This window comes from Meles meles, chromosome 21 (assembly GCF_922984935.1).
Source record: "Meles meles chromosome 21, mMelMel3.1 paternal haplotype, whole genome shotgun sequence".
Classification (NCBI taxonomy): Eukaryota; Metazoa; Chordata; class Mammalia; order Carnivora; family Mustelidae; genus Meles; species Meles meles.
In genome coordinates this window covers 42,663,028-42,687,201 of record NC_060086.1, presented here as the reverse complement: position 1 = coordinate 42,687,201, position 24,174 = coordinate 42,663,028, and the positions used below count along the sequence as shown (strand labels likewise).

Here is a 24,174-nt window from a genome sequence, read left to right as displayed (position 1 = left end):
GGGAGCTCTGGGAGCTGACGGACGGATCATGACTTTGTTCTCACAATTCCGGCTGGACTTCTGTTCCCCTGACCCAGAACAACTCTGCTCGTTCGGACCAGGAAGAATCCAGAGGCTTCTCGTCTGTTTCACGTCCAGGAACACTGTGACCTGCTGGCTGACGGCCTCGCTCTGTGCGCGTCACACCGACCTGACTGGCGCTCTGACTGCGAGGTCCGTCTCAGTCACTGCACCCCCCTTGCCGTGGGCCCGTGACCCCTGCCCCCTGGGGACTCAGTGACCCCCATTGCACTTTGTTTTCCCAGCTCGCTGGCAGTCCTGTGTGTAATTTCTGGCCTCGAGAAGATGCTGGGGCTTCTTCACCATCATGGTGAAAGGTGTGTCCTCTAGGCCAGGTCAGGGAGCGGGTTTTCAAGGATAGATCCGCTCTGACGCTCCCTCCATCAAAGCAAGGCAGTGTTGGCGCATCCCCTCCCTTGAGCGCAGGCCACCTTCCAGGTCATGTCTCAGTCAACCGAGCGACCAAAGGCTCAAGCCCCCTCTGATCCCCTGAGCAGCACCATTAAACCTCCCACTTCTGCTTGATGAGCCTCTACCAATAAATTCAGCCTGGTCCAACTTTATCTTCCTTTCACCATCATCCCACCCCTTAATACCCGTTCTCTCCCCCTCGGGGATTTGTCCACGGAACTCTGACCGCCCCCCTGCAGGGGCACGCATCTGTCGCCCTCTCAGGGCCTCTCCCTTCTTGCTTCTCTCACCTGTCACTGCTGAGCTAAGACGATCCCCCCCTCGGCGTCCTCCTCCCTGACCAGGGGGCCAAAGCAGGAGCCCCCTCATCGCCCCCCACGCAGTCCCGCATCATTGCTCTGGTGTGGCTACTCAGGGCCTGGACCATCACGGTCTCCTCGAACATGCCAGAAGGCCGTGCGGGGCGGGGAGGCCCGTGTGTCCCGCGGCTGCGTCCCCGGCAGCAGGCCGCCCCTGCTCAGTAAATATTTGTGGAATACACGAAACAAGGTGTCCTAGCACACCTGGTGGGAATGAAGACACAGGCCCAGGGTCCATTTGTTTATTGGTCCCGAATGGTCCCAGGGAGGAGCTCAGATGGGAGGGCCTTTGGCATCGTGGACCCTCCCTGGCGTGTGCAAGAAGCCATGGCTTCGTGGGGAGGCGTGAGCTCCGGGCACCGAGTTCCGGGCCCTAGCCTTGCACAATCAAGGTAATGGGGCAACAGCCACTTTCCTAAGACGGAGTGAGGCAAGGGGCACCCCCCCAGACTCCAGGATGGGGTGGGGGACTTCTCCTCTCAAAACTGAGAGGCCAGAGGCCCGTCCCCTGGGCCCGCTCCCCAGCAGGTCACGGGTCATCACCACTCTGGCTGCCTGGAAGGGTTTAACCAGAGTGAATCATGTAGTGACCAGAGCTGGGGCAGCTGGCAAGGGCCGCCTCCCTCTGCATTCTGTCTCCCCGCACGGCCTGGGGGAGAGGGACACAAGCTTTGGCGAGAGCCAGAGCCCATCTCAGAATTGGGTCCCACAGAGGTGAGTCCAGACAGGGAGAGGTCAGTGGGCTGCGGAGAAGAGAAGGTGGGCTGTGCTGTCATTCAAGGGCAAGCTAGGCTTAGAGCCCACCTCTCTGAGACTCCCCTATGAGTGGGAGGCTAAGGCGAGCCGACAGCGGGGCCCTCCAGCCCAGCCTGGCAGCAGGCTATGGCTATCGTGGCAACCCACGATGTCTTCCCAAAGACAACCTGCACAGGGCCAAGACCTCCTGAGGCTTCAGCCAGCCCCCTCCCCTGTCTGAATGTCTGGGGTTCCAGTTCCAAGGTGGGGTGGCCGGAGCATGACCACAGGGCAGCGTCCAGCTGGAATGGGTATGTGCCGTGTGCCTACGGTTCCTGAGAGCCAGAAGCTCCTTTGCCTAAAAGAAAGGAGGGAGAGAGAGAAACACAAGCCATTACTACACCATGCTTCAGACCCATCCCACTCCAGTGGAGCTAGCCGGCCCACTCCAGCAGGCAGGACAGGGCAGCTGGCAGGACCCAGGCACCCAGCTTGGGGGAGGCTGTGTGCCCTGCTTTGTTCCCCAAGATCTCCAGGACAGCCCAGTCTCTCCTTCCTCCGCAAGACAAAGAACACTAACCACAACAGGACCAAATCGCATCTCACCCTGTCATCACCGGCCCTACAGACACCCTCTGTTCCCCCCACCTCCCCGGGGATGTCGGCGAGCACGTGCTGTCCGCAACCCCGTTTTACAGATGACCAGACTGAGGTTAGGGACGGGCCACGGTCCCACTGGGGGCACGTGGGGAGCTGGGATGTGAGCTCCAAAGTGTGGGGAGGAGCCCCAGAGGGGCTGGCGGGGCAGAGAGAGGAGAGCCGGCTCGTGAACACCTGTGCAAGCAGGAGGCCAAAGGGCCAGAGGGGATGCTGTGCTCGGATCAGACTCACGCGGGAAACAGCTGTCCCAGCAAATGCTACCACACGAGCCCTAATTTCCCAAAGGTCGGGTTAGGCCACTTTGCTTTTTTACGTTTCATTCCCGCTGCACGCACGTTCCCTACATTAGTAATGCAACAGCTTTCCTCCTGAGTGAAAATCCTCTTCGGGTTTCTTTCAGTTCATGAAAACAGGTGCTAACGTATAAGTTCTTGTATGAAATGTAGTGGCACAAGGGGACCTTGTGCGGGAGACGCCCTTCACCTGACACCATTCTGGGAAAAGTTTCGCAGGACCACTCTTTTGCAGACACTGGGAGAAACCCGTCGTGAGTGAGCGCACTGCCCACAGGGGCACACGACCCAGTGCGCACTGCCTGCCAGGCCCCCGGGCGCCACGTCAACGCAGGTGCCTTCACGCCGGCCTGTGAAGGGGGCTCTGTGAGCCTAGCCACTGTGCAGAGGAGGGGGACCACACAGAGAGGCTGAGCATGAAGCTCTGGCCACACAGCCCCGACCCTCAGCCTCTGCCCAGCCCCGCCTGCCCCTCAGGAAACCTTCCCCCACACCCACTGTCAGATGCCCTTTTCGGGGCACATGTGATCAATCAGGGCACCTGCCCCCTTGTTCTTGCCCTGCGGCCACCCTCTAGTGGGCCGTGTGCTTTGGGGCCCCCACGAGCTGTCACCGCCCCTGGGCTAAAATGTCCACAGGCCTGTGTCCAGCGGCCAGAAGGCGAGCTCACCTTTCGGGATGAACTTCAGCGAGCTGCTAAATATTCAGAAGCGGGACTGCCCCGGCTTGGGGCCATCATTCAGGAACTCATGGCCTAGCCCGTTCCCACATCTGCCACAGGACACCTGGAAAGATCACAAAGCAACCGTGCAATGGCCCCTCCTGCCACCAGCAGATGGCGTCCTCCCCACACCCGTGTCCCAAAGTAACTGCAGGGGGGAGCGGTCAGCCTCTGTCCTGGAGCCTACGCAGGAAAGCGGTCCTGACTCCCCATTTCCATCAGGACCCCAGGCTCTCCCAGAAGTCTGGGGGTGCAGCTCGCCTGGCTGAAGCCGGAGGCCTAGAGTAGACAGACTCTGAGCCCCTAGAGCTGGGGGGGAGCACGAAGAAGGAAGGAATGACCAGCCCTCAGGTTCTCCCTGGCCCAGACCCCCACCACCGCCCCGCTGCTACCCCTACCTTTAGGGCGTCAGGAGAGTTGCGCTCCGGACGCTTGGCCACGCTGTCAGCGTGAATGGTCTCAGTGAAGGCAGGCCACGGGGATGAGTGTGCGTACTTCGAGCGGCTGGAGAAGAGCTCGTAGCCACACTTGGCACACACATAGACACCTGGGGGCAGAAGGAAAGGCCAAGGCACACACGTTGGCTCCAGCGTCTTTGGGGCAAGCTGCCAAATCCTCGGCAGCGTGGCCTGCACATCCTCCCCACACCCCCACCTGCTCCCTGCCCCCCTGGGCCTTGCTCTGTGGGGACACCCCACGGAGCTCGTATCCAGGGCTCCTTAGCATGTGCCGAGTCTGGGAGAGCCGCTTTTCACTCAGCTCATTGGCTCTCATCAGCGGTCCTGTGACGTGCACCTTCCCACTTCAGTCTCGCTGTCTTGTTCAAGTGGGCAGGAGCCTATGCCCACTGCGGGGCTTGAACGCATGACCCGGAGATGGAGAATCACGGGCTCTACCAGCTGAGCCAGCCGGGCGCCTCTCTTCCAGTTTTGTTTTGGTTTTAAAATATTTATTTATCAGATAGAGCGACAAGCAGAAGGAGAGGGAGAAGCAGGCTTCCCACCGAGCAAACCGGCTCTTTGCTCCGTGGGAAACCTGCGAGACTCCATCCCAGGACCCTGGGATCACGACCTGAGCTGAAGGCAGACGCCTAACCCCCTGAACCCCCTACAGGAGTGCCCTGCCCAGCACCCACGGCCCCGCCTGAGGACGGCCTCCCCGGGGTCCGCCAACCACTCAGCCTTTGCCAGCAAGTGGAGAAGGAAGCAGAGGGCTGGGGAGCAGCTGTGGAAGGAAGCTTCAGCTCCGCAGAGCGGCCTGAGGACAACTGCGGTCCCACAGCCAGAAGGCCCCAGGGGAGGTCTTTGCCCAGAGAGCCCTAGATCACAGCTGACAGATGCCCAGTGTCGCAGCCCAGCCCCCTAGAGGGCTGACACCCAACAGATCCTGCCCCAGGGAGAGCACCGCCTCGTCTTGGCTGGGAGCGTGTTTTTACCAAATTAGTCCATTACCAGCGGCACAGCCCAAAAGGGTACATGCCCGGGCCTCTCCAAGCCTGGGGCCAGGGCTGAGCGTCCCCCGCCCCAAACCACTCCCACCTCTACTCCCCCACCTGCACTCAGGCTGTCGGGTTAAACTTCACTGGCCCTAGCGGCCTGGCGGCTGTCCCGGTTGCCCCACCCCAGGGCCCTGGGCAGACTGGCGAGGCACCCAGGTGGGCGTTCCGAAGGGAAGGCTCCGAGCTTCCGAGGGGTACCTCGGGTCCCAGGAACAGGGGAGGGGAAAGGCAGCGGCATCATCAGGGACGCCCTCGGACAAGATCCTCCGTCGCGTCCCCCTGAAGTCCTGCTCCTAATCCGGACCCCCGCCCCCGCCGCCCGCGTCACCCCTCGCCAGCACCCTGACCCCGCGGGTTCCTCCCGGAAACCGCCTCGTTCACGCACGCCGCCCGGCCAGCGACCCCGCTCCCGAGGTCGCCCCTCCGCCCAGGCACCCCCGCCTTCCAGGCGCCAGGCCCCTCCGGCCTCCCGCACCCCTTCGCGCACGCGCGCCCCCACCCCGTGAACTCCGCCCTTCCGGGATCCCGGGGCTCCCCCGCGGCCCTCTGCGCGCTCCCGCCCGCTGTCCTCCCGGGAGGTCACAGCTCATACCCGGCTCAAAGTGGTTCTGGAAAATCTCGCCCCCGGAGAAGCTGCAGAACGACATGGCGCCAGCGTGTCAGCGCAGCGTCGGCCCCCGGACCGACCCGAGGACCCCGGCCCGCGACAGCCAGACCTGCCCGCAGGTCCCGCCCCTCCGGCCGAGGACCAATCACTGCCCGCAGCCTGCCGGGCTCCCCGAGGCCCCGCCCCCAGAGGACCAATCACGATCAGAGACGCCCAGACTCTGCGCAGGCCCCGCCCCCGAAGCCCCGCCCCCGAGATCTCCTGGCAGAGCTCCCGTGCGGCGCCCACGACACCGCCCCTGCCGCCCCGCCCGAGCGCCAGGGGGCGCCGTCGAGCTGCGCCGGGCCGGGCCGCGGCCGGGGCGCCACCCGCCTGCCCTGGGTCGGTCCGGCCCACCCGCGGGCCACCCGCCTTCCCGCGCTCCCCACTCCGAGACACCGCGGGCAGAGTCGCCTCCGCACTTTATTAGACAGCGGGGACAGGCGGGGGTGGCGCCGCGCTGCCTTCGGGCTCCCTCCGTCGCAAGCCGCCTACAGGTCCCGCGAGGTCTCCGGCTTTTCCTTCTCGAGATGCTTCTTCTGGGGACCCTGGTTGGGGGGTGGGCGAGACGGAGGGGCGCTAGCGACCGAGGTCTAGCCGGCGCCACTGCCCCTGGCCGGGACCCCGGGGCTGCGGCTCTTTGTCGCCTGCACGAATCGTGCGCGGGCGGGGCTGCTGCGCCCCGGGTGGGGATGGGCGCAGGGGCGCCCCCGACCCTCATCAGCTCGCCCCACTCTGGCGCAGGGGGGCTGTGGGGGCTGAGCCGCGAAGGACAAGGGGTGGGTGGGCTCACCATGAAGACCCTCTTCTCTTGGGCGGTCTGGAAGCGGCCGTGGCCAAACTTGGAGGTGGTGTCGATGAACTTGAGCTCGATGTTCTCCAGGGCTCGGCGGCTGTGGTGCACCCGCAGGGACTGGGCGACCGTGGGAGACGAGAGCCAGATGTAAGGTCCTCACCCACCGCCTCCCACCACCGCCAGTCCGCCGGGAAGGACTCACTCACCCAGCTCCTGCCAGAACCCCTCCTTGGTGCTCTTCCCATCCCCACCCTCCTCTGAGCAAGGTGCAGGTCAGGGAGGCCAGCCCCCAGAACCTTCCCACGGCCCCTGGGGCTCCTGCTCCCCAGCCCACGACAGAGGCGCTGACCTTCCTCAGCGTGATGACCCGCTTCTTGGTGCCGGCGATGCAACCCTTCAGCATGACGAAGTCGTTGTTGACCTCCCCGTAGTGCGGGAAGCCGCCCTGTGGGACGATGAGTCAGCCAGGATCCAGGCCCCACAAGGGGCCGTCGGGTTAGGGGCAGCTGCAAGCCTGGCCCCGGGCAGTACTGGGTCACTCATCAGGGCAGCATCTGGGCCCCATTCGGAGTCCTTCCTTAGCTCGTTTCACAACCTACATTTTAGTGAGGGAGAAACCGAGACTCCGGGACATGGAGGCCCTCGTTCCGGGCCCTGGAGCTGCTCCACACTGCAGGTGGGACTGGAACCCGGGTGGCCTGAGTGCGAGGCCACAGCTGCAGCTGCTGCCCTCCACAGCCCCTGACGGCTGCGGGACAGGAAGCTGTCTGCAGTGGAGGCTCAGAGGACGTGGGAGCAGCACAGGCTTGCGTGGTCAAGCCAGCGCTCTCTGGGCCCTGAGCTCCGGGGGCAGGCGGGTACGCCACGTGCCGGCCCGTGCATGCTGCCCCGCCGGCTCACCAGTGGTGTAATGGACTTGTCCGTCACGTCGTAGCTGGTGGACGCGTTGTTCCTGACCACCTTCCCGTCCTCCTTGTGCAGCCCCCGGCCAATACGGTAGACCTGCCAGGAGAACAGGGCACGTGGCGGGCCGCAGGGGGCCTCCGGAGCCGGTGGCCTGTCTGTCCCCACCAGCATGCGTGCTTAGACCCAGGCACTGGAGAGGCATTTCAGAGCCTTCGGGGGGCCGGGCGGTATCTGCGTCACGCACCCCACTCCCTGGGGTCTGGTCATGAGTGTCCCTCCACCACCAGGACTGGGGACACACCTTCTTGTTGAGCTCTGTGCGGTGGTGGTAGCCTTTCTGCCCAGCCCGAGCGATGGAGCAGCCCACGCGGGCAGGGTGCCAGGCGCCGATGCAGGCCACCTTGCGCAGCCCCTTGTGGGTCTTCCGCGGCAGTTTCTTGGTGTGCCAACGGCTCGTGACCCCTGCAGGAAGGAGGTGGGGGGTGGCTAGTGGCTGAGAGGCCAGCCCAACCCCCACGCCCTCCAGGGGCCTTCCCGAAGCCACCATCCCCCCCCCCCCCGGACCCAACCTTTGACACCACGGCCCTTGGTGACAGCAATGACGTCAATGACCTCACTCTGGCTGAACACACTGTGCACCGGGACCTGCTTCTCTAGCCGGGCCTGGGCCCAGGCCACCTTCTCAGCCACTGTGCCGCCATTCAGCTGGATCTCCATGATGTGGGCCTTCTTTTGCCGGAAAGGCAGCAGCTTCATCTGCGGAACAGGGCACAGCCGGTCGGCTCCCGGAGGCTCGGAGCCCCCATCTGCAGACATGGCGGGACTGGCTAGTTTCCCAGCAGGCTTTCAGGCATGCAGTCCTTCAACAGATGTTCCAGAGCTCGAGTCTGTCTCTACCTTATGTTCTGTGCTAGGCACTGTGGGGGATGCGGCACGGAATGAGGCAGGCAAGGTACTGGACCTCAGGGAGCCACTATTTAGCTGGGAGACAGAAATCGAGTAAATTCTTGGACAGGGCGGAGCAGTCTAATGGGACCGTGAGGGCAGAGGGGACAGTCCTTGCACACGGGGCCGTCAGAGAGGACCCTGCTGACGTGACACCGATAACAGGAAGGAGCCACTAAGTGAAGATCTGAAACTTTGGGGAGCATGGGGAAACTGCATTTGCAAAGGCCCTGTGGCAGGGCGTTGGAGGGATGGAGAGGAGACCAGTGTGTCTGGACCATGGCAAGCGAGGAGGAACGTGGTGCGGGATGAACTCAGCGGTGAGCAGAGGCCTGCCTGTGCAGGCCTTGTGGGGAGAAACTTGGGCTTCATGCTAGCTGCAGGGTGTGACTCAGGGTGGTTGGTATGTTAGGTATCTCTGGCTGCTGCTGCGTGAGGCACCGGCTGAGGGGACACATGGGAGGAAGCAGGGACACCGGCCATGGCCTAGTGCTCAGCAAGCACTTATGGAGTGCCTACTGCATACGAGGTGCAGCCCTGAGGAGGCGGCTGGGTCCCTGCCCCCGTGGAGCTCCAGTCCGTCAAGGGAAACAGACATGACCATGACCTGGTTACGCGTATAACCAGGAACAGCAGTGGGGAGCAGGGTGCTCCTTCAGGCCTAGGCAAGCCTTCCCTGAGCACAAGACGGCAAGGGGGTGTTCCAGAATAAGCCAGACGGTGTTAGTAATTCATCAGCCCAAATCAAGCCAGACCCCATGTATGAATGCCGGCTCACATACATACACACTTGCGCCAGGACCAAACTGAGGTGGCTGACCCTCTACCCAGGACGTTTGGCAGGAGATCCGGGCCTCTCAGGGCATGGGCGGGCCCTGGCTGAGCCTGCCCTCAGAGCACGCTGACCCCCGGCAAGCCATCCCCGGGGCGGCGGCCAGCCAGCACTGCCGGTCACCCAGCCCTCTGGGCCCGTGCCCCAGGCTTGTGGTATTTTTAGGCTGACATTTGCCAGGGTTCCTGGAAGCTGGGATGGAGGAGGGGGGGGAATGGAGGAGCGGGGGGGGGGGAGGGGGTCGGGTAGGTCCAGGGCGTGGCCAGGCCGCCGGGCGGACCTGCGTGTGGACAATGACACGGATGACCTTGCAGTACTTCTTCATGGCGGCAAAGTCCTTCTGCAGCTGCTTCTTGCCATCGGCGTCCCGCCATCGCCTGCAGGCTTTGGTGAAGGCTTTCTTCTGGCTCTTGTGCCTGTGCCCCAAGCAGGAGACGCTTAAGGGCCCAGCCAGGGGCACCTCACCAGGCCGTCTGGGCCCCACATGCCCACAGCCCACCACGTGGGGCTCTTAGGACAGTGCCTGCCCCCTCCTCTCTCCTTCCCTTCCCAGGGAGGCCACTGCCGGGCCCTCCCCTGCGGTCTCTGGGCCGCTGACACGGGAACAGCTCCTCTTCCCCGATGGTGTCTGAGATGGAGGGGCACAATCTAAGAGACTCTAAGAGGTCAGCCGCCTCGCCTGTGGTCATCCAGCCCGCTCTGGCTCAGGGTCCCCAACCTGTCACCTCCCCCAGAGGGCCAGGACAGGGGCACCTCCAGCTCTGTAAGCATGGGGGTATCTGTGAGCTTCCTTGGGCAGATGGGCCTTCCCTTTCAGGACTTAGTGCGAGGGACGATCTGAGGCCCCAGAGTGCCTTTCGTTCTGATGAGAAGAGCTTGTCCGCAGCTCCTTCCCTTTTTCACCCTGGCTGTTAGGAAGCTCTGAGCCAACTCTGACAGTCCATCAAATTAGTCCCTTAATGTAATCCTAAATCGGAATCCTTGCTTCCTCTCTTTCTCTATCCCAATTTCTACTCCAGTCCCCTTGCACGTGTCTCTTGTCGAAGCAAAGGCAATCCCCCATAAACACGCGTTCCTGCAGACACCGCCCCTGCCCGCCCACACCCACTGTTCCCACACCGGGCTGGGGATGGAGGGATGGCCAGACCACACAGCCTCCACCCGACCGCAGCCCTCACCAGTCCTTGTAGAAACGGCGACGGCACTCATCACTAAGGTGCTCTGCAAAGATGGTCTTAAAGCTCCGAAGGCCTCGAGGGGTAGCTACGTAGCCGACCACGCCTACCACCACCAGAGGCGGCGTCTCCACGATGGTCACTGCCTCCACTTCCTCCCGCTTAGAAATTTCTAGAAGAGACCCAGGGGCAGGAGCATGGAGGAAGGCGTCCGGGGCCCACTGGAAAGAGCCAACTACAGCCCGTCCTGCCGGAGGGAGAATGGAGCACGACGGCCTCAGGGCCCCCACTGACCTCCAGCAGCCAGCTTCCCCAGCCCCTGGCCCTTCCCTCTCTGCCCCGCCCAGGGCATGGAGCAGGTGCTGGTCAGGGCCCTTCTGGTGGTCTACGCTCTGCCTCTGGGATCTCAGACAAGGCCTGACCTGCTCCCTGCCTCAGTTTCCCCACCAGATCATCTGGAAATGGGTTAGGAGAGCCCACAGCCAGGGCAGCATCCCCCAAAGGGTAGGGCCCAGGATTCCCTCAGTGGAGCTCACGTAAACAATTTTAATTTTAATAGTTATGAATATGGAGCGCCTGGGTGGCTCAGTGGGTTAAGACCTCCAGGTCATGATCTCAGGGTCCTGGGATCGAGCCCCGCATCGGGTTCTCTGCTCGGCAGGGAGCCTGCTTCCTCCTCTCTCTGCCTGCCTCTCTGCCTACTTGTGATCTCTGTCCAATAAAATCTTAACAAAGATAAGTAAACACATAAAAATTAAAAACAGATGAGGGAAGATGAAGAACAGTTGCCAAGAGGCGGGACAGTGCTGGCTGTAGAAGGGTGACAGGCAGGACCGTGGGGGATGGAATGTTCCGCGGTCGCGCATTCACACGGGCCGAACCGTGCGGCACTGCGCATGCGTGTGTCCACGAGCCCAGCCTGGGAAACCTGACCGGGATGGGCAGGTCGTATCTGTGTCGACACCCGGTTGTGACCCTATTGCCATAGTTTTCTAAGCTATTTCCGTCGGGAAACCGGGCGAAGGGTGTGTGGGAGCTCTCTGTCTCCGTCCTTAGAGCCACACGGGAGCCCACCCTGATGGGAGGACAAAAAGTAGACGGGGCACCTGTCTTTGAATCGCGGCCCCTCCCCTTACTAACCGGGCAACCGGCAAGTTTCCGAACCGCTTGATCGCCTCCTCTGTAAACTGGGGGCAAGGACAGTGGTCAGGGCTCAGTGACGGTGCCCTGACCGCAGCTCCCTCGGGCAGGACCTGGACCTTTCTGGGGCTGCTTCCCCTCCTGGCCCCCAGCTCTGGCCCCCAGCCTCCGGAAGTCTCTCCAGATCCCCCGGCAGGCGCGGCAAGGAGGCCCCATACCCTCCCCATGGGTCCCCCTGCAGCCACTCACTGAGCCCGGGCCTGTGCACCTCTCGGACGGTGTGCGTCATGCCCGCTTTGTAGCCCAGGAAAGCCGTGAGGTGCACCGGCTGGCTGGGGTCGTCCCGGGGCCAAGTCTTCACCTTGCCCCGGTGCCGGTGGCTCCTCTTGTGGGGCAGGAAGCCCAGGTGTCCGTGCCGAGGGGCAGAGAACTTCCGGTGGGACTGGAGGCAGGAGGGGAGGGAGGTCAGAGCCGGGGTGTCTCTGGTGGGGGCGGCTGATCGGGACCAGAGCCCAGACCCGGGGAAGTGAGTCAGGGACCCCAGACTGAGCCCCGGTGGTCTTCGGTGGCCCCCTCTGTCCGCAGGAAAGGAGGGAAGGTTGCCTCAGGGCCAGTGTCTTAGGGACGGAGCTGTCACCAAGCTCTCCTCACCCACAAGCGTCCTGCTTCAGTGGGCTCAGCCTGCTAAACCCAGCAGGGACAGGCCCACGCCGTGGTTGAGGGCTAAAGGGACAGGGGGTCTGCCATCTGTCCATTCCCTGCCCATTCTAGGCCTGGCAACCCGAGCTCGGGCCCCCTGTGGTCCCTTCAGTCACCTACTCCCCCACCAGCCCCAGGCCCATCCCTGCTGGGAGACACTCCAGAAGCCACCCGCCCCTCCCAGGAAGCCGGCTGGCTCTTGCCCCCCAGCCCACTGACCATGGCTGTGGGTCCCTGTAGGTCAGGAAGGGAAGGGGCCTCCCGACAGGCGCCGGAGGCCAAGTGGCAGGGCTGAGTGGCAGGCCAGCTCCCAGATTTAGCCCCTGGCAGGGGAGCTTGGTCATGTCCTGTGGCGGACATGGGCTCCCGTGCCAGGAGCAGGCCTGGCCTGGCCTGGGGCGGGGCGCAAGGGGGCATCAGATGGGCAGCCCGGGAGGTGGAGATACCTGGGGCCAGGCCTGTCACTCCTGTCCTCGGGGCCCTGGGACTGGTTCACGCCCACTTCATTTTCTGCCTTGTGCTCACCTCCCAGGACAGGAGCTCAGGAACCCCAGCGGGGAGGGGCCTTTTTCCAGGGCTGCTGCGACAAGGGTCTGGCCTGGTCGGCAGGCAGCGAAGCAGAGGGAACTCCTGTCCCGTCCTGAGGGCGGTGAGCCAGGGCTGCACAAGTGGGGCGGGGGTGGGGTGCTGTGGGCAGGGGCGCTAACGGCTGTGATCCCAGAACGGGAAGTCTGTGTGGTTCCGAAGTTCTGAACCTGGAGAATCAGTTGTACAGGCCTGAAACGTCTCCGAGGGCTTGCAAGACGCTGATGCTAAGATCGACGTGACTCACATGTTGGGGCTCTTGTTACTCTCAAAGCCACTTTTATTACTTTGGGCTGAACCCCAAATCCCTGGCCAGGGGCAACCCTCAGCCTCCGGAGTGGCCCAGGGGGGCAGAGGCCGTCCGAGGGGAGGAAGCCGGGAGGGATGCCCGCAGACTCGGGGCAAAGGGAATGCTGCACGTGTGGGATCCCGGGCGCGGGGCAGGACATGTGGCGCCAGTGGGACTGGCTCCAGGCTCACAGGCCAAGAACCGGAGGGCGGGGCGTTCCTCCCTCTCAGCTGCCACGTCCGCGCTTCTGCTACATGATCTCCGAGTCCCTCTGCTGCCTGGTACGGGGGATTGCTGCCAGACCCGCACTTGCCCTGAGCACAGGTCTCTGCTTTCCCCTGTTCTCTGTGGCGGCGGGTCTGGCCCAGATCTGTTGGGTTCCCTTGTTCCGTCCAATGTTGTAGGCCAATCAGTGTTAAGATTCTTCTGGTCAGGGGCATCTGGGTGACTGATTCGGTGAAGCATTGGCCTTCAGGTCCAGTCGTGACCTCAGGGTCCTGGGATCGAGCTCCACCTAGGCATCCCTGGTCAGCGGGGAGCCTGCTTCTCTCTCTCCTCTCCCACCCCCCACCACTCCCATACTCTCTCTCGAATCAGTAAATAAATAAATAATCTTTTATAAAAGGTTCTTTTGGGGCACCTGGGTGGCTGGGTTTAAGCCTCTGCCTTAGGCTCAGGTCGTGGTCCCGGGGTCCTGGGATAGAGCCCTGCATGGGGCTCTCTGCTCGATGGCAAGCCTGCTTCCCCCCCCCCCCCCCCCGCTGTCTCTCTGCCTACTTGTGATCTCTGTCAAATTAAAAAATAATAATAATAATTTTTAAAAAGGTTCTTTTGGTTGGATAGCGTGTGTTTGTAAGAGTTCATGGTTTCAGGAGCTGACATTTCTGTGATCACTGATTCCGTACATCCATAGTGTTAATGACTCTGTGGCCCTGGTCCCAGCTTCTAGGCAGGAAGTGACCAGCACCCTCTCCGGTACTGGCCAGGGGCCCTGCCAGGTATGGAGATCACTAAGGGCAGTCAGCAGGGCCCTGGTCAATGGAGCTGCCCCAGGGGGCACACCAGTGCCCAGGGCCAGGGCAGAACCAGGGGAGCCGGACCAGAGCACTCTGCTCCCAGGGGCCCCCAGGGCAAGCCCTGCCTCTTGCTCTGCCCAAGACAGGACCCCTAAGCTCACTGGCATTAGCCGGTCCGTGAGAGGCCTTGGAAGACACAGCGGGGCCCGGAGAGGGCTGTAGGGAAGGGGCAATTCCGGGAAGGCTTCCTGAAAGAGCGGGCCTTTGGTAGTGTGTGTTATTTGTTGACGCTGCGTCATTTGCTTGTTCTGGCGACCTGAGCGCTCCAGAAGAGCCCGGCTGTGTCCACCCTGCTCCGGGCTGCGCTTGCCACGGGCACGTACACCGACGGCATGGAGTGCACGGTTTATTTAGTCCTGTGTCTGTGTCGTCTCAGAACGTAACCAGGAAAAGAAAGAAAGTTAGAAAACAGAATGCAAGCAGGGGCTCCTGCTTCCTTCACTAGAGTATCCCAAGGGCCTAGAGCAGCGCCCAGTCCAGAGGGGGCGAGACCGAGGCCGAGCGGGGCGGTAGCGTGCGCTGGGCTGCCGCAGCCCACCATGGGGCGGGCCGAGGAAACTACAAGTCCCATGGTGCTTCGCGAGGGCGGTCGCCCTGCTCAGGCGCAGCTGCCTTGAGGCAGCGTCAGCAGCGGGCGAACTGCAAGTTCCATGGAGCCTCGCGAGCACCGCCCCGACCTTGCGCACCGCCCTAAGGAGACCTCTGCGGCGGGCGAACTACAAGTTCCATGGAACCTCGCGAGAACCACTTCCCCCAACTTCCGCGCCGGCGCAGCCGCGCTAGGGCGTCCTCGGCGGCTGGCGAACTACAAGTTCCATGAAGCGTCGCGAGCACCAGCCCCCCCCCCCTCCCCGCCCCCCGCCGCTCCACTCGCCGCGCCGGCGCAGCCGCGCTAGGGCGTCCTCTGCGCCCGGCGAACTAGGCCGTGGGATCCAGGCTGAGGCCGGGGTTCTGCGTCCCACAGTGGGTCGCTCCCGCGCGCCGCCGCCATGCCGGACAGCTGGGACAAGGACGTGTACCCCGAGCCCCCGCGCCGCACGCCGGCGCCCTCGCCGCAGACCTCGCTGCCCAACCCCATAACCTATTTGACGAAGGCCTTCGACCTCCTCGTGGACCGGCCCGTGACCCTAGTTAGAGGTACGGACCCCATCCGGGCCTCGCCGCTCCCCAGGGCCCCTCGCCGCCCTTCGGCGTTCCCCGCACCCCGTCGCCCAACCTGGATGCCCAGCTGCACCCCGGGCTTCGCCCGCGTGACCTGCCCCCGCCGTCCGCACCTGCGGGCTCGGTCGCCTCCGTGGGCCCCTCGGCCCCCACCTTCAGTGCACTCTAGGAACGCCCCTCGCTCCCTGCCACACCAAGACTGCTCAGTGCGATTCCTCCACGCACCCTGGGTCTCCGGCCTCGCCCAGGTATTAGGGGCTGTTTGCGGATCGCAGTCTGGCCCGGGGCTGGCTGAGCCCCATCCCCCTGCACGCTTCGCATCCTGCGTTCTGCACGGCAGGCAGTCTGCAAACCGGTGTTGAGGGTTTCCCTTCCAGCCTCGTGCACGCCCGCAGAATGACCGGGATGGTCAGGTGCTGGCCGAGGACCCCTCAACCTAGGTGTGCTGTGACTTGCAGTCCGTGTGTGCTCACGCCTAATGGCTGGCCAGATGCGCCCGTCTCCGGTCCAAAGCGGGGCGGGGGGTTAAAACAGCTCCTGGCTGCCCAGTTGTTGAGCTGGCCCAGTGCAGGCTGCGGCTCGAGCACTCTCTCCCTCAGGCACTAGTCCGGGCCGCTCATCCATTCCTTTCACGGAGTCGTTGGTTCAGCAACCCAGCCGCCCAAGTGCTGTGATGCCCTGGTCACTCTTCTTAGGATGAAGTCAGCAAATCAGACCCCCAGATCTGGAAAAGGCACAGCAGCCGACCCGCTCTTTGTCAGAAAGTGTTTAATGTGTCTGGAGGAGTGAGATTTCTCTAGTTGGAGCTTGTCAGTGTCTGGGTGGGGACATTGAGGCCAGAAGGTTAGTGGCCGCGGAATTGCCTCCGGGCCTCTGCCTACTGGTCAGACCCTGTGTTGTGGGGAGGTTGGCGAGAAGCAGGACCCGTAGAAAGGTGTGGGCTTGGAGAGCATGGGTTCAGAATCCTGAATTCTCTCTGGGCCTCAGTCCTCTGTACTGGGACTTACCCCCTGGGACAATACACATGGTGCCTGGCTCCCAGGAGGGGTTAGGGTTTAGGTTAACCTAACCCAGGACTCCCAGCCACACCTGTGTTTTTGAGAGTCTGATTGGCAGTCTTAGTAAAAGCTGGAAGGGTTTGGGCCGTCTGCCCCTTCCGTGGCTTGTGAGAAAAGAACAGAGCGAAGAGCACACTCTAACTGTGGCCTGTCCAAACCGACGGGGCCTTTAGAGTCTGGGGTTTTCTCTTCCCAGAGTTTATAGAGCGGCAGCACGCGAGGAACAGGTATTACTACTACCACCGCGAGTTCCGCCGCGTGCCAGACATCACCGAGTGCCAGAAGGACATCGTGTGCATGTTTGAAGCAGAAATGCAGTGGAGAAGAGACTAGTATGTTCTGCCTTTGGGTGTCCTTTCTTAAGAAACAGTCTTGGGGCGCCTGGGTGGCCTAGTGGGTTGAGACTCTGCCTTAAGCTCAGGTCATGATCTCAGGGTCCTGGGATCGAGCCCCGCATCCGGCTCTCTGCTCGACAGGAAGCCTGCTTCCCCCTTCCTCTTTCTGCCTGCCCCTGTGCCTACTTGTGATCTCTGTCAAATAAATAAATAAAATCTTAAAAAAAAAAAAAGTCTTGCTCAGTGAGCATCTCCTGTTGGGCTCTCATCCCCCAGGGATATCCTGGGATGGTGGTCAGGGGCCAAGACTTCCTGGGTTTGGCCCAGATTCTTAGGGTGGAGGGCCCAGCCAATAGGGCCTTAAGGTTTTGCTTTCATTCTACTGTGTTTGCATACAGGGAAAGAATTTCTCATAAACTACTTTTTTTCTTTCAGTAAAGTCGATCAAGAAATCGTCAACATTATCCAGGAAAGGCTGAAGGCGTGTCAGCAGCGGGAAGGTGAGAGCTACAGGCAGAACTGTGCCAAGGAGCTGGAGCAGTTCACCCAGGTGGCCAAGGCTTACCAGGACCGCTGTAAGCAAGCCCCCACCCCAGCCTGCTCCTTGAACCCCAACATCATAGCCCAGATTTTGCCAGTTGGGTGGGGGAGGGGTGATGAAGAGAATCCCTATACCCAAGGTCCCTTTACTGCTGTCATCACTGTTTTCTCCCCACTCGTAAAGACGACTCTGGTCTGTATCCAACCGGGTAGAAACCGGCCCATGACTTCCCTCCCATCTCTTCCCCAGATCATGACCTGGGAGCCCATTATTCTGCCAGGAAGTGCCTGGCAAAGCAGAAGCAGCGAATGCTGGCTGAGAGGAAGGCGGCTAAGGAGGCTGCCGCTGCCTAAAGCAGCTCCTTGAGCACCTTCCTGAAGCGATACTACTAAAATGAAGAGTTGAAATAAAGCTGTTTCTGGTGTCACTTGGATCTGCTGACCCTACTGGTTCCGTCTCCTTTTAAGTCTAGCTTATGACTAAGCTCATAAACGAAATAAACAAGACACTCTTAACAAGCATTAGTTCACTTTATTTTTCTTGTATAAAACTATGTGGTAGCCACAGCTGGAGCCTGGGTCCTCTGCACAGAGACTCTGGTGTGGGTCTTCACAAGGTGGTCTGTGAACTCCTGCAGAAGGGAGACAAGGCTTTAGCTGTAGCCACACCCCAGCACCCTGTGCACTCGTCGAGGTGGCTGGGTGGGCAGTACCTGATAGGGAGACTTGGTGAACACCGTCTCCTTCCAGAGGTCAGGGGTGAGATAGCTGTAGGTCTTGGAGATGGCATCGAAAGTAGCCTTGGCTGGAACAGAGAAACAGGAGAAGGTTGGCAGATTCACGGACACAACGCCCTGGGTGCAGACAGAAGATGTCACGCTCCTAGGAACAGAGAGGCCACTTGGGGCCAGTCTGCCGTGCATTAGGAGGGCCTTCCTCTCTCTCTCTCTCTGCGAGTACGCCAAGCACACACACAGTATGATTAAGCGGAGCTGAGAGAGGCCACGGCCCCTGTGAGGACCACCTACCAAAGTTCCCCAGGGTGGCAGTGCAGCCCCTGGCCGAGGTGTAGCAGTCGTCAATACCGGCCATCATCAGCAGTTTCTTGGGCACAGGGGCCGAGACAATGCCAGTGCCTCTGGGTGCGGGGATGAGACGCACCAGCACAGAGCCACAGCGGCCAGTCACCTGGAGGGTGGAGGGATCAGGAGATGACCTACGGGCAGTCTGCACCACCGCAGGCCCCCTTGCTCGCTGCCCCCCAAGCCTACCTTGCACGGGACAGTGTGGGGCTTGCCAATCTTGTTCCCCCAGTAGCCTCGCCGCACAGGGACGATGGAAAGCTTGGCCAGAATGATGGCCCCGCGGATGGCAGTGGCTACCTCCTTGGAGCACTTGACCCCCAGACCGACGTGTCCATTGTAATCTCCGATGGCGACAAATGCCTGTGAAGAGCCTGAGGTGGCTGGTGGTCCGCTGGCCGGTACGGCCGTCAGGGACCACCACCCAGGATCTGTGGCACCCCTCGAGGAAAGGGTGGCCACTGTGAGGCCACTCGGAGGTCCCGAGGAGATCCTTCCTCTCTCTCCCGATTACGAAAGCCACACGCGTGGTATCAAGTGTGACCGTGCAGAGCTGAGAGAGTCCCACCGAGCCCCGTGCACACGCAGCTCCGAACACCCAAGGGAGCAGGCGTACCTTGAACCTGGTCCGCTGGCCAGCGCGCGTCTGCTTTTGCACAGGCATGATCTTCAAGACCTCGTCCTTGAGGGAGGCTCCCAGGAAGAAGTCGATGATCTCAGACTCCTGCGGGGCGAGGACGCAGCCACGCAGGCGCTTACCGCACAAAGCCCAGCAGCCACCTGTGACGCTTCTCCACTCGCATCCCGCGCCGGCTCTCCAGCCGTCCCCATTTCGTCTCAGCGGAACACCCCGACAGACAAAGGACGCCCGCGCACGCACACCGGCTGAGCCCGGGGCACAGATGCCGTCCCCGGACCGGGGGCAAGGACCCGCCTTACCTTGATGGGCAGAGAGAAGAGATAGATCTCCTCCAAGGACTTGATCTTCATGTCCTTGACCAGACGGCCCAGCTTGGTGACGGGGATCCACTAAGGAACAAGGCCTCGGTGACCACGGTGCCCCGATCGGCGCCGCCCCGGGCCCGTCTCCCGCGAGGGCCCCACCTACCTCTTTGTCCTCGGCCTTGCCCCCGCGAGCTCCGCGGCCTCGGCCCCTGCCCCGACCACGGCCACGGCCCCGGCCCCGGATGCCGCTGCCGAAGCCTCCGCGGAATCCGCCGCGGCCTCCCATTCCAGGGCCCCCGGGCCCTCCGGGCCCTCCCGCAGCACCGGCGTCATCCGCCATTTGCTAAAAGAAACAACGAAAGTGGGCCGGTCAGCAAAGCCGCGGCATATGCGGTCTGCCGAGGCCACGGCTCCCGCCCAGAAGCGCCAGCGCGCCGGACCGAGCCCCGCCGGACGGCCGCGGATTCCCCGCGCGGGCCCCGCAGCGCCCACCGCGGCCGCGCCGCACACTCACGTGTTCTCTCGGAGAGGAAGAGCGAGGCCTCGCGGAGGCAGCCTTTATACCACGCCAAGTGCCGCGAGATCTCGGCGGCCCCGCCCCAGGCGCGCGTCCGCGACGGGCCTATGGGAGCGGAAGCCGCGCGCTCCCGGCTTCCCCCGACGGCTCTGCATGCGCCTGCGCATTTGCGGCCTCGCGGGCCTGAACGTGTGCGCCGCTGCCGCCCGGCTGCCTGGCGCCGCAAGGTAGGTCCGCGCCCCGCGCCCCGCGCCCCCTGCCCGCGCGCCCCTGGGTGGTAGCCGGGACGTCGGCGTTGGTTGAAAATCACCCGCGGCTTTGGCCGTGGCCGCGGGTGAGATTCGGCGCCCAGAGCCACCGGGGGCCTCAGCTCACCGCCCGCTCGTCCGTGTGGGCCGGTGAAACCCAGGCCCCGACACGCGCCCCGCCGTCCCCCGCCCGCGTGCGCTCTGGCCTCCGACCCCTGACCCCGTGTTCTGCCCGCAGGACGCCGATGCCCGGACCATGAGGCCCACGCGGCCGGGACCGCGAGGAGGGGGCCCTGCCGCCAACCCCCAGTAGAGCTGTCGGTCTGGGTTGTGCACGCGTGGGCGCGGGGAGCAAGGTGTGCAGCGGAGGGGGGACCCCCTGCGACACGTCCTCTGCCGGCCGGCCCAGTTCCGCGTCGGATGCCACGGAGGGGTGCAACTTGGGCCGCAGGGGTTGCACTGACTCCTGCGTGGCGCTCCGTGGGCGGCGGGGCCAGACGTGAAGCCCCGCTGTGTCCCACACACCGCATCGCTTCCACAGTAGCGAAGCACCTGTGAGTTTGCGGGGAGTGGGTTGGGCCACCAACCCACTGGCGAGTGTGACAATGAAAGGAAGCATCCCCAGGGGGAGTCGGGAGGCCGGATGGGGAGCCCTGGGGCTCGCGATCAGTTACAGGCCGGGAGAGGGAAGGACGTGGGGGTTACTCCCGCAGCTCAGGCGTCACGCTGAATTCCCCAGTGGACTTCGATCGGTGAAAAGATCCCTCCCAGCCTTTTCTCAATGAAATAAAGTTCCTTTGCTTTGTCTGTTGGGGGCTTGCTGTGGTTTCGCCGTAGCTTGCGCGTTCTGAGCTGCAGTTACTCCCAAATAAACACGCTTCTGCTGGTGAAATAACTGGGTTTTCTTCTGCAAGTTCGTACAAGAATGAGAGTGTAGGATTCCCAGGTCAAGGGCTAGCGTTGGCCCCTTACTGCTCTCAGGAGGGGGCAGGGTCTGGGATAGGATTTGGTGAGCTCGGTACTCAGGGCTACGGAACAAGCAGTGCCCTGTTCGTGTTTCAGATGGGCAACATGCTGGTTTCCCAGGTGCAGACTGATCTCCCGGTGTCTTCTCAAAGGCCTGCCCACGTGGTCAGAGCCTATCTGTTCTGGAAGGCTTTCCCACAGACTAGGCTCCCCGCCGTGGCGGTACTGCAGGTTGCCATGGGTCTCTGGGCCTCCCTTCCTTCCTGATCTGTGCTCTGCAGCTAGTTCCATGAGTCTTAGATCCTAAGAGACCTGATGGTGGGTCAGTGTCAAAAGTTCCTGCGCTCCTGGAGCTCTGGCCTGGACAGCACTATTCGAGAAGGGAGAAAGGGACAATTCCTACGTTCCTGCCAAAGCCTCAGCTTTGGGGAAACAGTCATCAGAAGTTTGGTTCCCTGCCCAGTGCTGCTTGGGGATCAGCTCACAGCCACTCCGAAGACGGGCTCCAGGGACCTGCCCCAGGTCCATACCACCTAATCCCTCGACTCTGAGCAAAGGCCATATGGTACAGGATCCCAGTGGGCCCTGAGCCAGGGCTGTGATTGGCCTGAGCTGGACAATGCCACTGTGAGGTCGGCCCACTCCTGCTGTGAAATGGAGGGTCCTGAGCCCTGGGGGTCAGTGAAGCTGCCATCCGGACACAGATCATGGTGAGACTGGGTCCCTTTTGCCTCTGGCCCTTAAATGTGTTCCTAATTCGAGACCTCCCCAGAGCTGGACCCCATTCCTCACTCTGAGCAAGGGTGAACAGTGGGTTACAGGCTCCCAAACAAGACAAGGAAAGCAGCCTTTGTGAGGGCTCTGGCCAGGTCTAAGTCCAGGCCAAGGCCAGCTTCTCCAGTTGGGGACTGGTAGTCTTGGTCTTGACCAACCTCACAGCTGCCCGCTCAAAGTGGGTGCTGACCCACCACTCCACTTGGGGCTCTCATGGTCCACCCCCCATACCGGGGTTTCCCTCTGGGTGTGTGGCTGGATCCTGGTTCAGCAAGTCCCTGATTTTGGGCTGGCCTTTGCAGAGTGGCGGCTATGATCTCAACCTCTTCGCCAGCCCTCCCGACTGCAACTTCCTGTGCTCTGTGTGCCATGGGGTTCTCAAGAGGCCGGTGAGGTTGCCATGCAGCCATATCTTCTGCAAGAAATGCATCCTCCAGTGGCTAGCCAGGTGCTAGTGGGCACCCAGGAGGCTGGGAGGACAGGGCTGTGTCCATTCCTGTGGCCCAGAACAGAGAGGAGGGTGGGCCAAGCATTATGTCACAGTGAGCATAAGAATCAGCTCCCAAATCTAGGACACTAAAGTACATGTGTCCCCGCACCCTGTGGCACTTACAGCCCGTGGCCCCAGACTCAGAGCTGAGTCCCCATGCCTTTTCCAGCTCAAGAGAAGGGATCACCTGGGAAGGCGTGTTGCTATCTCTTGGTCCCTTCCCACTCCCAACACTCTTCACCACCCATTCCTGCCTCCTAGACAGAAGACCTGTCCGTGCTGCAGGAAAGAGGTGAAACGGAAAAAGATGGTCCATGTAAATAAACTTCGCAGGACGATTGGCCGCCTGGAAGTCAAGGTAGCCTGAAGCACCCGCTCCCAGCACCCTTCTGGCTCTGGCCGGGGGAGGGGGTAAGGAGAAGCCTGTCCTCAGAACCCAGGGTTTCTGGTCCAGCCGCGCTGATTGCAGCCTCAAGGTCATCAGTCCTGCCTGGGTGGGTCCCATCTCCCACTTACTTGCTGTGTGACTTTGAGCAAGTTACCTAACCTTTTTGAGCCCTTAGGGTCTCAGCTGTAAAATGGGGATTATACAAGATTTTTGGAGGATGAAGTGTCCTCTCTGCTGGCCATCACCCCCATCCCCTAATTTTTATAGATGAGGAAACTGAGCTTTAAAAAACAAACTTGGCTTGTGTGCAAACAGCAAGGTCAGCCCCGCGGTGTACACACCAGTCCCTCAAAGCCACAGCCCTGTGCACCTGCTCTCAGAGCTCTAGATTCCTCCCATCTCCAAACATTTGCCCAACTATTTCCCCCTCCATATCACTGATGCCAGGAGAGCTTGGTGAGCTCCCGGGTCAGGAAAGTCAGATGGGGGAGGGGGTTCTGTGTAAAGCAGGCTACTCCGGTGCTGGGTGGCCATGTCCCACCTGGTTTGGCTCATCTGGTGCTCTCCCTCACCCTCAGTGCAAGAACGTGGAAGCAGGCTGCTTGGTGACGTGCCCTTTGGCCCATCGAAGGGGGCACCAGGACTCATGCCCTTTCGAGCCGATGGCCTGCCCCAACGAGGGCTGCGGGGCGCGGGTGCCCCGTGGGGCTCTGGCTGGGCACCGGCAGCACTGCCAACGCGGGGCCCAGCAGCAGTGCCCACTGGGCTGTGGGGCCACCCTGGGCGCCGCGGATCGTGCACGCCACAACTGCTACCGGGAGCTGCGTGACGCTTGGAACCAGCGTCAGGAGCGTAGCCGGACCCTGGTGCTGGGCCTGCTGCGGCGCATGCGCAAAGTGCACCGCGCCACCAATCTCATCCGCAGGCAGCTGGCCCAGCTCGGAGACTTCCTGGAGGAGGACGACGCGCTGCTCATGGGAGCCCCGCAAGGGGAGGCCGAGGCCATCCCGGAAGGCAGCATTGGGGCCGAGGTGTGGGGGGCCCAGGGCCACGGTACCGTGTAAATTGAGGGGAAAATAAACGCAGAGCCCAGGCCTGGCCCGCCCTGCCGCCTCTGTGCTTGCCGGCCTCCCAGCTGTATCCCAGTTGCCACCCGCCCCCGTTCCGGGTACTACTGCCTTCACCACGCGGGGACACGGGCCTTGCTCCCCGGGCCGCTCGTGCCCGGAAGGCTCTCTCCTTGCTCTCCGTTTGCCGGCTTGCTTTCCCCTCAGACGCCTCTTCCTCGCGGAGGTTTTCCCTGATCCCCTCCCGGTCTCCTTCCTGTTACTTCTACCAGGGTGTGAACCGACTTCCCAGTCACACCAACCGCCCAAAGCCCTCAACTCCTAGGAAAAGCCCAGCCTCCCAGGGAAGCGCCATCATCTCTGATCTCCTGCCCGTATGGTCTCCGGACCCCCTGTAGCCACAGGCACCGTCCCCCCCTGCAGCCACGGGGTCCCCGCGCTACTCGGGCGACACCTTACCTTCCCCACCGCCCCATTTAAGAGCGCACCTCCTGCACTCCGCCCCGCCCCGCTGCCGAGATCTGTTCTTTCCACGGCACCAATCGCCCGACCTCCCCCAGCCCGTTCTCCTCTAGCACCTGCTTCCCCGGGGCCTCCCAAATGTCTGGAACAGCGCTGTGCACGTAGAATGTGATCAATACATCTTTGAGAGGCTCTGGAGTTACCCGATTTACTCATTTACCCTCCGTATCTACCGCAGCCGACCATGAGCACCTGACGGCCTCGTACCCAAATCCTAGAATGCCGAGGGCCAAGAGCCTCGGGATGACTTCGGTA

General features: G+C 62.2%; 5 protein-coding genes, 1 long non-coding RNA gene and 3 other non-coding genes across 9 annotated transcripts; 4 read left to right on the top strand and 5 right to left on the bottom strand.

Annotated features, from left to right (window-relative positions):
* Positions 1-1,058: 1,058 nt before the first annotated feature.
* Positions 1,059-5,485, bottom strand: MSRB1 (methionine sulfoxide reductase B1). Its single transcript, XM_045992900.1, has 4 exons — positions 5,330-5,485; positions 3,638-3,786; positions 3,189-3,303; positions 1,059-1,923 (listed from the first exon to the last, which is right to left on the bottom strand). The coding sequence occupies exons 1-4, from the start codon at positions 5,382-5,384 to the stop codon at positions 1,892-1,894; spliced, it is 351 nt and encodes a 116-aa protein (XP_045848856.1). The 5' UTR covers positions 5,385-5,485; the 3' UTR covers positions 1,059-1,891.
* Positions 5,486-5,801: 316 nt separating this feature from the next.
* Positions 5,802-12,236, bottom strand: RPL3L (ribosomal protein L3 like). The gene is made up of 10 exons (XM_045992895.1): positions 12,096-12,236; positions 11,427-11,619; positions 10,041-10,209; positions 9,143-9,278; positions 7,655-7,841; positions 7,387-7,547; positions 7,080-7,181; positions 6,529-6,624; positions 6,177-6,296; positions 5,802-5,931 (listed from the first exon to the last, which is right to left on the bottom strand). Exons 1-10 carry the CDS (start codon positions 12,234-12,236, stop codon positions 5,875-5,877), a joined length of 1,362 nt encoding a protein of 453 aa, XP_045848851.1. The 3' UTR covers positions 5,802-5,874.
* A 2,467-nt stretch (positions 12,237-14,703) lies between these two features.
* Positions 14,704-17,354, top strand: NDUFB10 (NADH:ubiquinone oxidoreductase subunit B10). Its single transcript, XM_045992899.1, has 4 exons — positions 14,704-14,963; positions 16,242-16,377; positions 16,816-16,955; positions 17,171-17,354. The coding sequence occupies exons 1-4, from the start codon at positions 14,816-14,818 to the stop codon at positions 17,272-17,274; spliced, it is 528 nt and encodes a 175-aa protein (XP_045848855.1). The 5' UTR covers positions 14,704-14,815; the 3' UTR covers positions 17,275-17,354.
* A 78-nt stretch (positions 17,355-17,432) lies between these two features.
* On the bottom strand, positions 17,433-19,290 carry RPS2 (ribosomal protein S2). Its single transcript, XM_045992898.1, has 7 exons — positions 19,111-19,290; positions 18,942-19,031; positions 18,619-18,726; positions 18,192-18,365; positions 17,949-18,108; positions 17,634-17,725; positions 17,433-17,552 (listed from the first exon to the last, which is right to left on the bottom strand). Exons 1-7 carry the CDS (start codon positions 19,285-19,287, stop codon positions 17,472-17,474), a joined length of 882 nt encoding a protein of 293 aa, XP_045848854.1. The 5' UTR covers positions 19,288-19,290; the 3' UTR covers positions 17,433-17,471.
* Positions 17,790-17,922, bottom strand: LOC123934321. Its single transcript, XR_006816786.1, has one exon. It is a non-coding gene; the product is annotated as a small nucleolar RNA SNORA64/SNORA10 family (small nucleolar RNA).
* LOC123934320 lies at positions 18,432-18,565 on the bottom strand. Its single transcript, XR_006816785.1, has one exon. It is a non-coding gene; the product is annotated as a small nucleolar RNA SNORA64/SNORA10 family (small nucleolar RNA).
* A 182-nt stretch (positions 19,291-19,472) lies between the features above and the next one.
* Positions 19,473-20,521, top strand: LOC123933578. The gene is made up of 2 exons (XR_006816641.1): positions 19,473-19,691; positions 19,951-20,521. It is a non-coding gene; the product is annotated as an uncharacterized LOC123933578 (long non-coding RNA).
* LOC123934284 lies at positions 19,759-19,885 on the top strand. The gene has a single exon (XR_006816767.1). It is a non-coding gene; the product is annotated as a small nucleolar RNA ACA64 (small nucleolar RNA).
* Positions 20,522-21,240: 719 nt separating the features above from the next.
* Positions 21,241-23,679, top strand: RNF151 (ring finger protein 151). Its single transcript, XM_045992968.1, is given in 5 exon segments — positions 21,241-21,256; positions 21,555-21,900; positions 22,204-22,300; positions 22,909-23,363; positions 23,365-23,679. Coding segments are annotated over 5 exon segments (960 nt in total). The 3' UTR covers positions 23,411-23,679.
* The last annotated feature ends 495 nt before the right edge of the window (positions 23,680-24,174 follow it).

Coding starts and splice junctions, on each gene's coding strand:
- NDUFB10 (XM_045992899.1), top strand. CDS start 14,816: ATGCCGGACAGCTGGGACAAGGACGTGTACCCCGAGCCCCCGCGCCGC. Junction 14,964..16,241: donor GCCCGTGACCCTAGTTAGAG/GTACGGACCCCA, acceptor TTCTCTTCCCAG/AGTTTATAGAGCGGCAGCAC. Junction 16,956..17,170: donor CAAGGCTTACCAGGACCGCT/GTAAGCAAGCCC, acceptor TCTCTTCCCCAG/ATCATGACCTGGGAGCCCAT.
- RPS2 (XM_045992898.1), bottom strand. CDS start 19,287: ATGGCGGATGACGCCGGTGCTGCGGGAGGGCCCGGAGGGCCCGGGGGC. Junction 18,727..18,941: donor TCTTCTCTCTGCCCATCAAG/GTAAGGCGGGTC, acceptor CTCGCCCCGCAG/GAGTCTGAGATCATCGACTT. Junction 17,726..17,948: donor TGCCACCCTGGGGAACTTTG/GTAGGTGGTCCT, acceptor TCTCTGTTCCAG/CCAAGGCTACTTTCGATGCC.
- RPL3L (XM_045992895.1), bottom strand. CDS start 12,236: ATGTCCGCCACAGGACATGACCAAGCTCCCCTGCCAGGGGCTAAATCT. Junction 10,210..11,426: donor GGTGCACAGGCCCGGGCTCA/GTGAGTGGCTGC, acceptor GGTCTCTTCTAG/AAATTTCTAAGCGGGAGGAA. Junction 7,842..9,142: donor GTGTCATTGTCCACACGCAG/GTCCGCCCGGCG, acceptor CCTGTTCCGCAG/ATGAAGCTGCTGCCTTTCCG.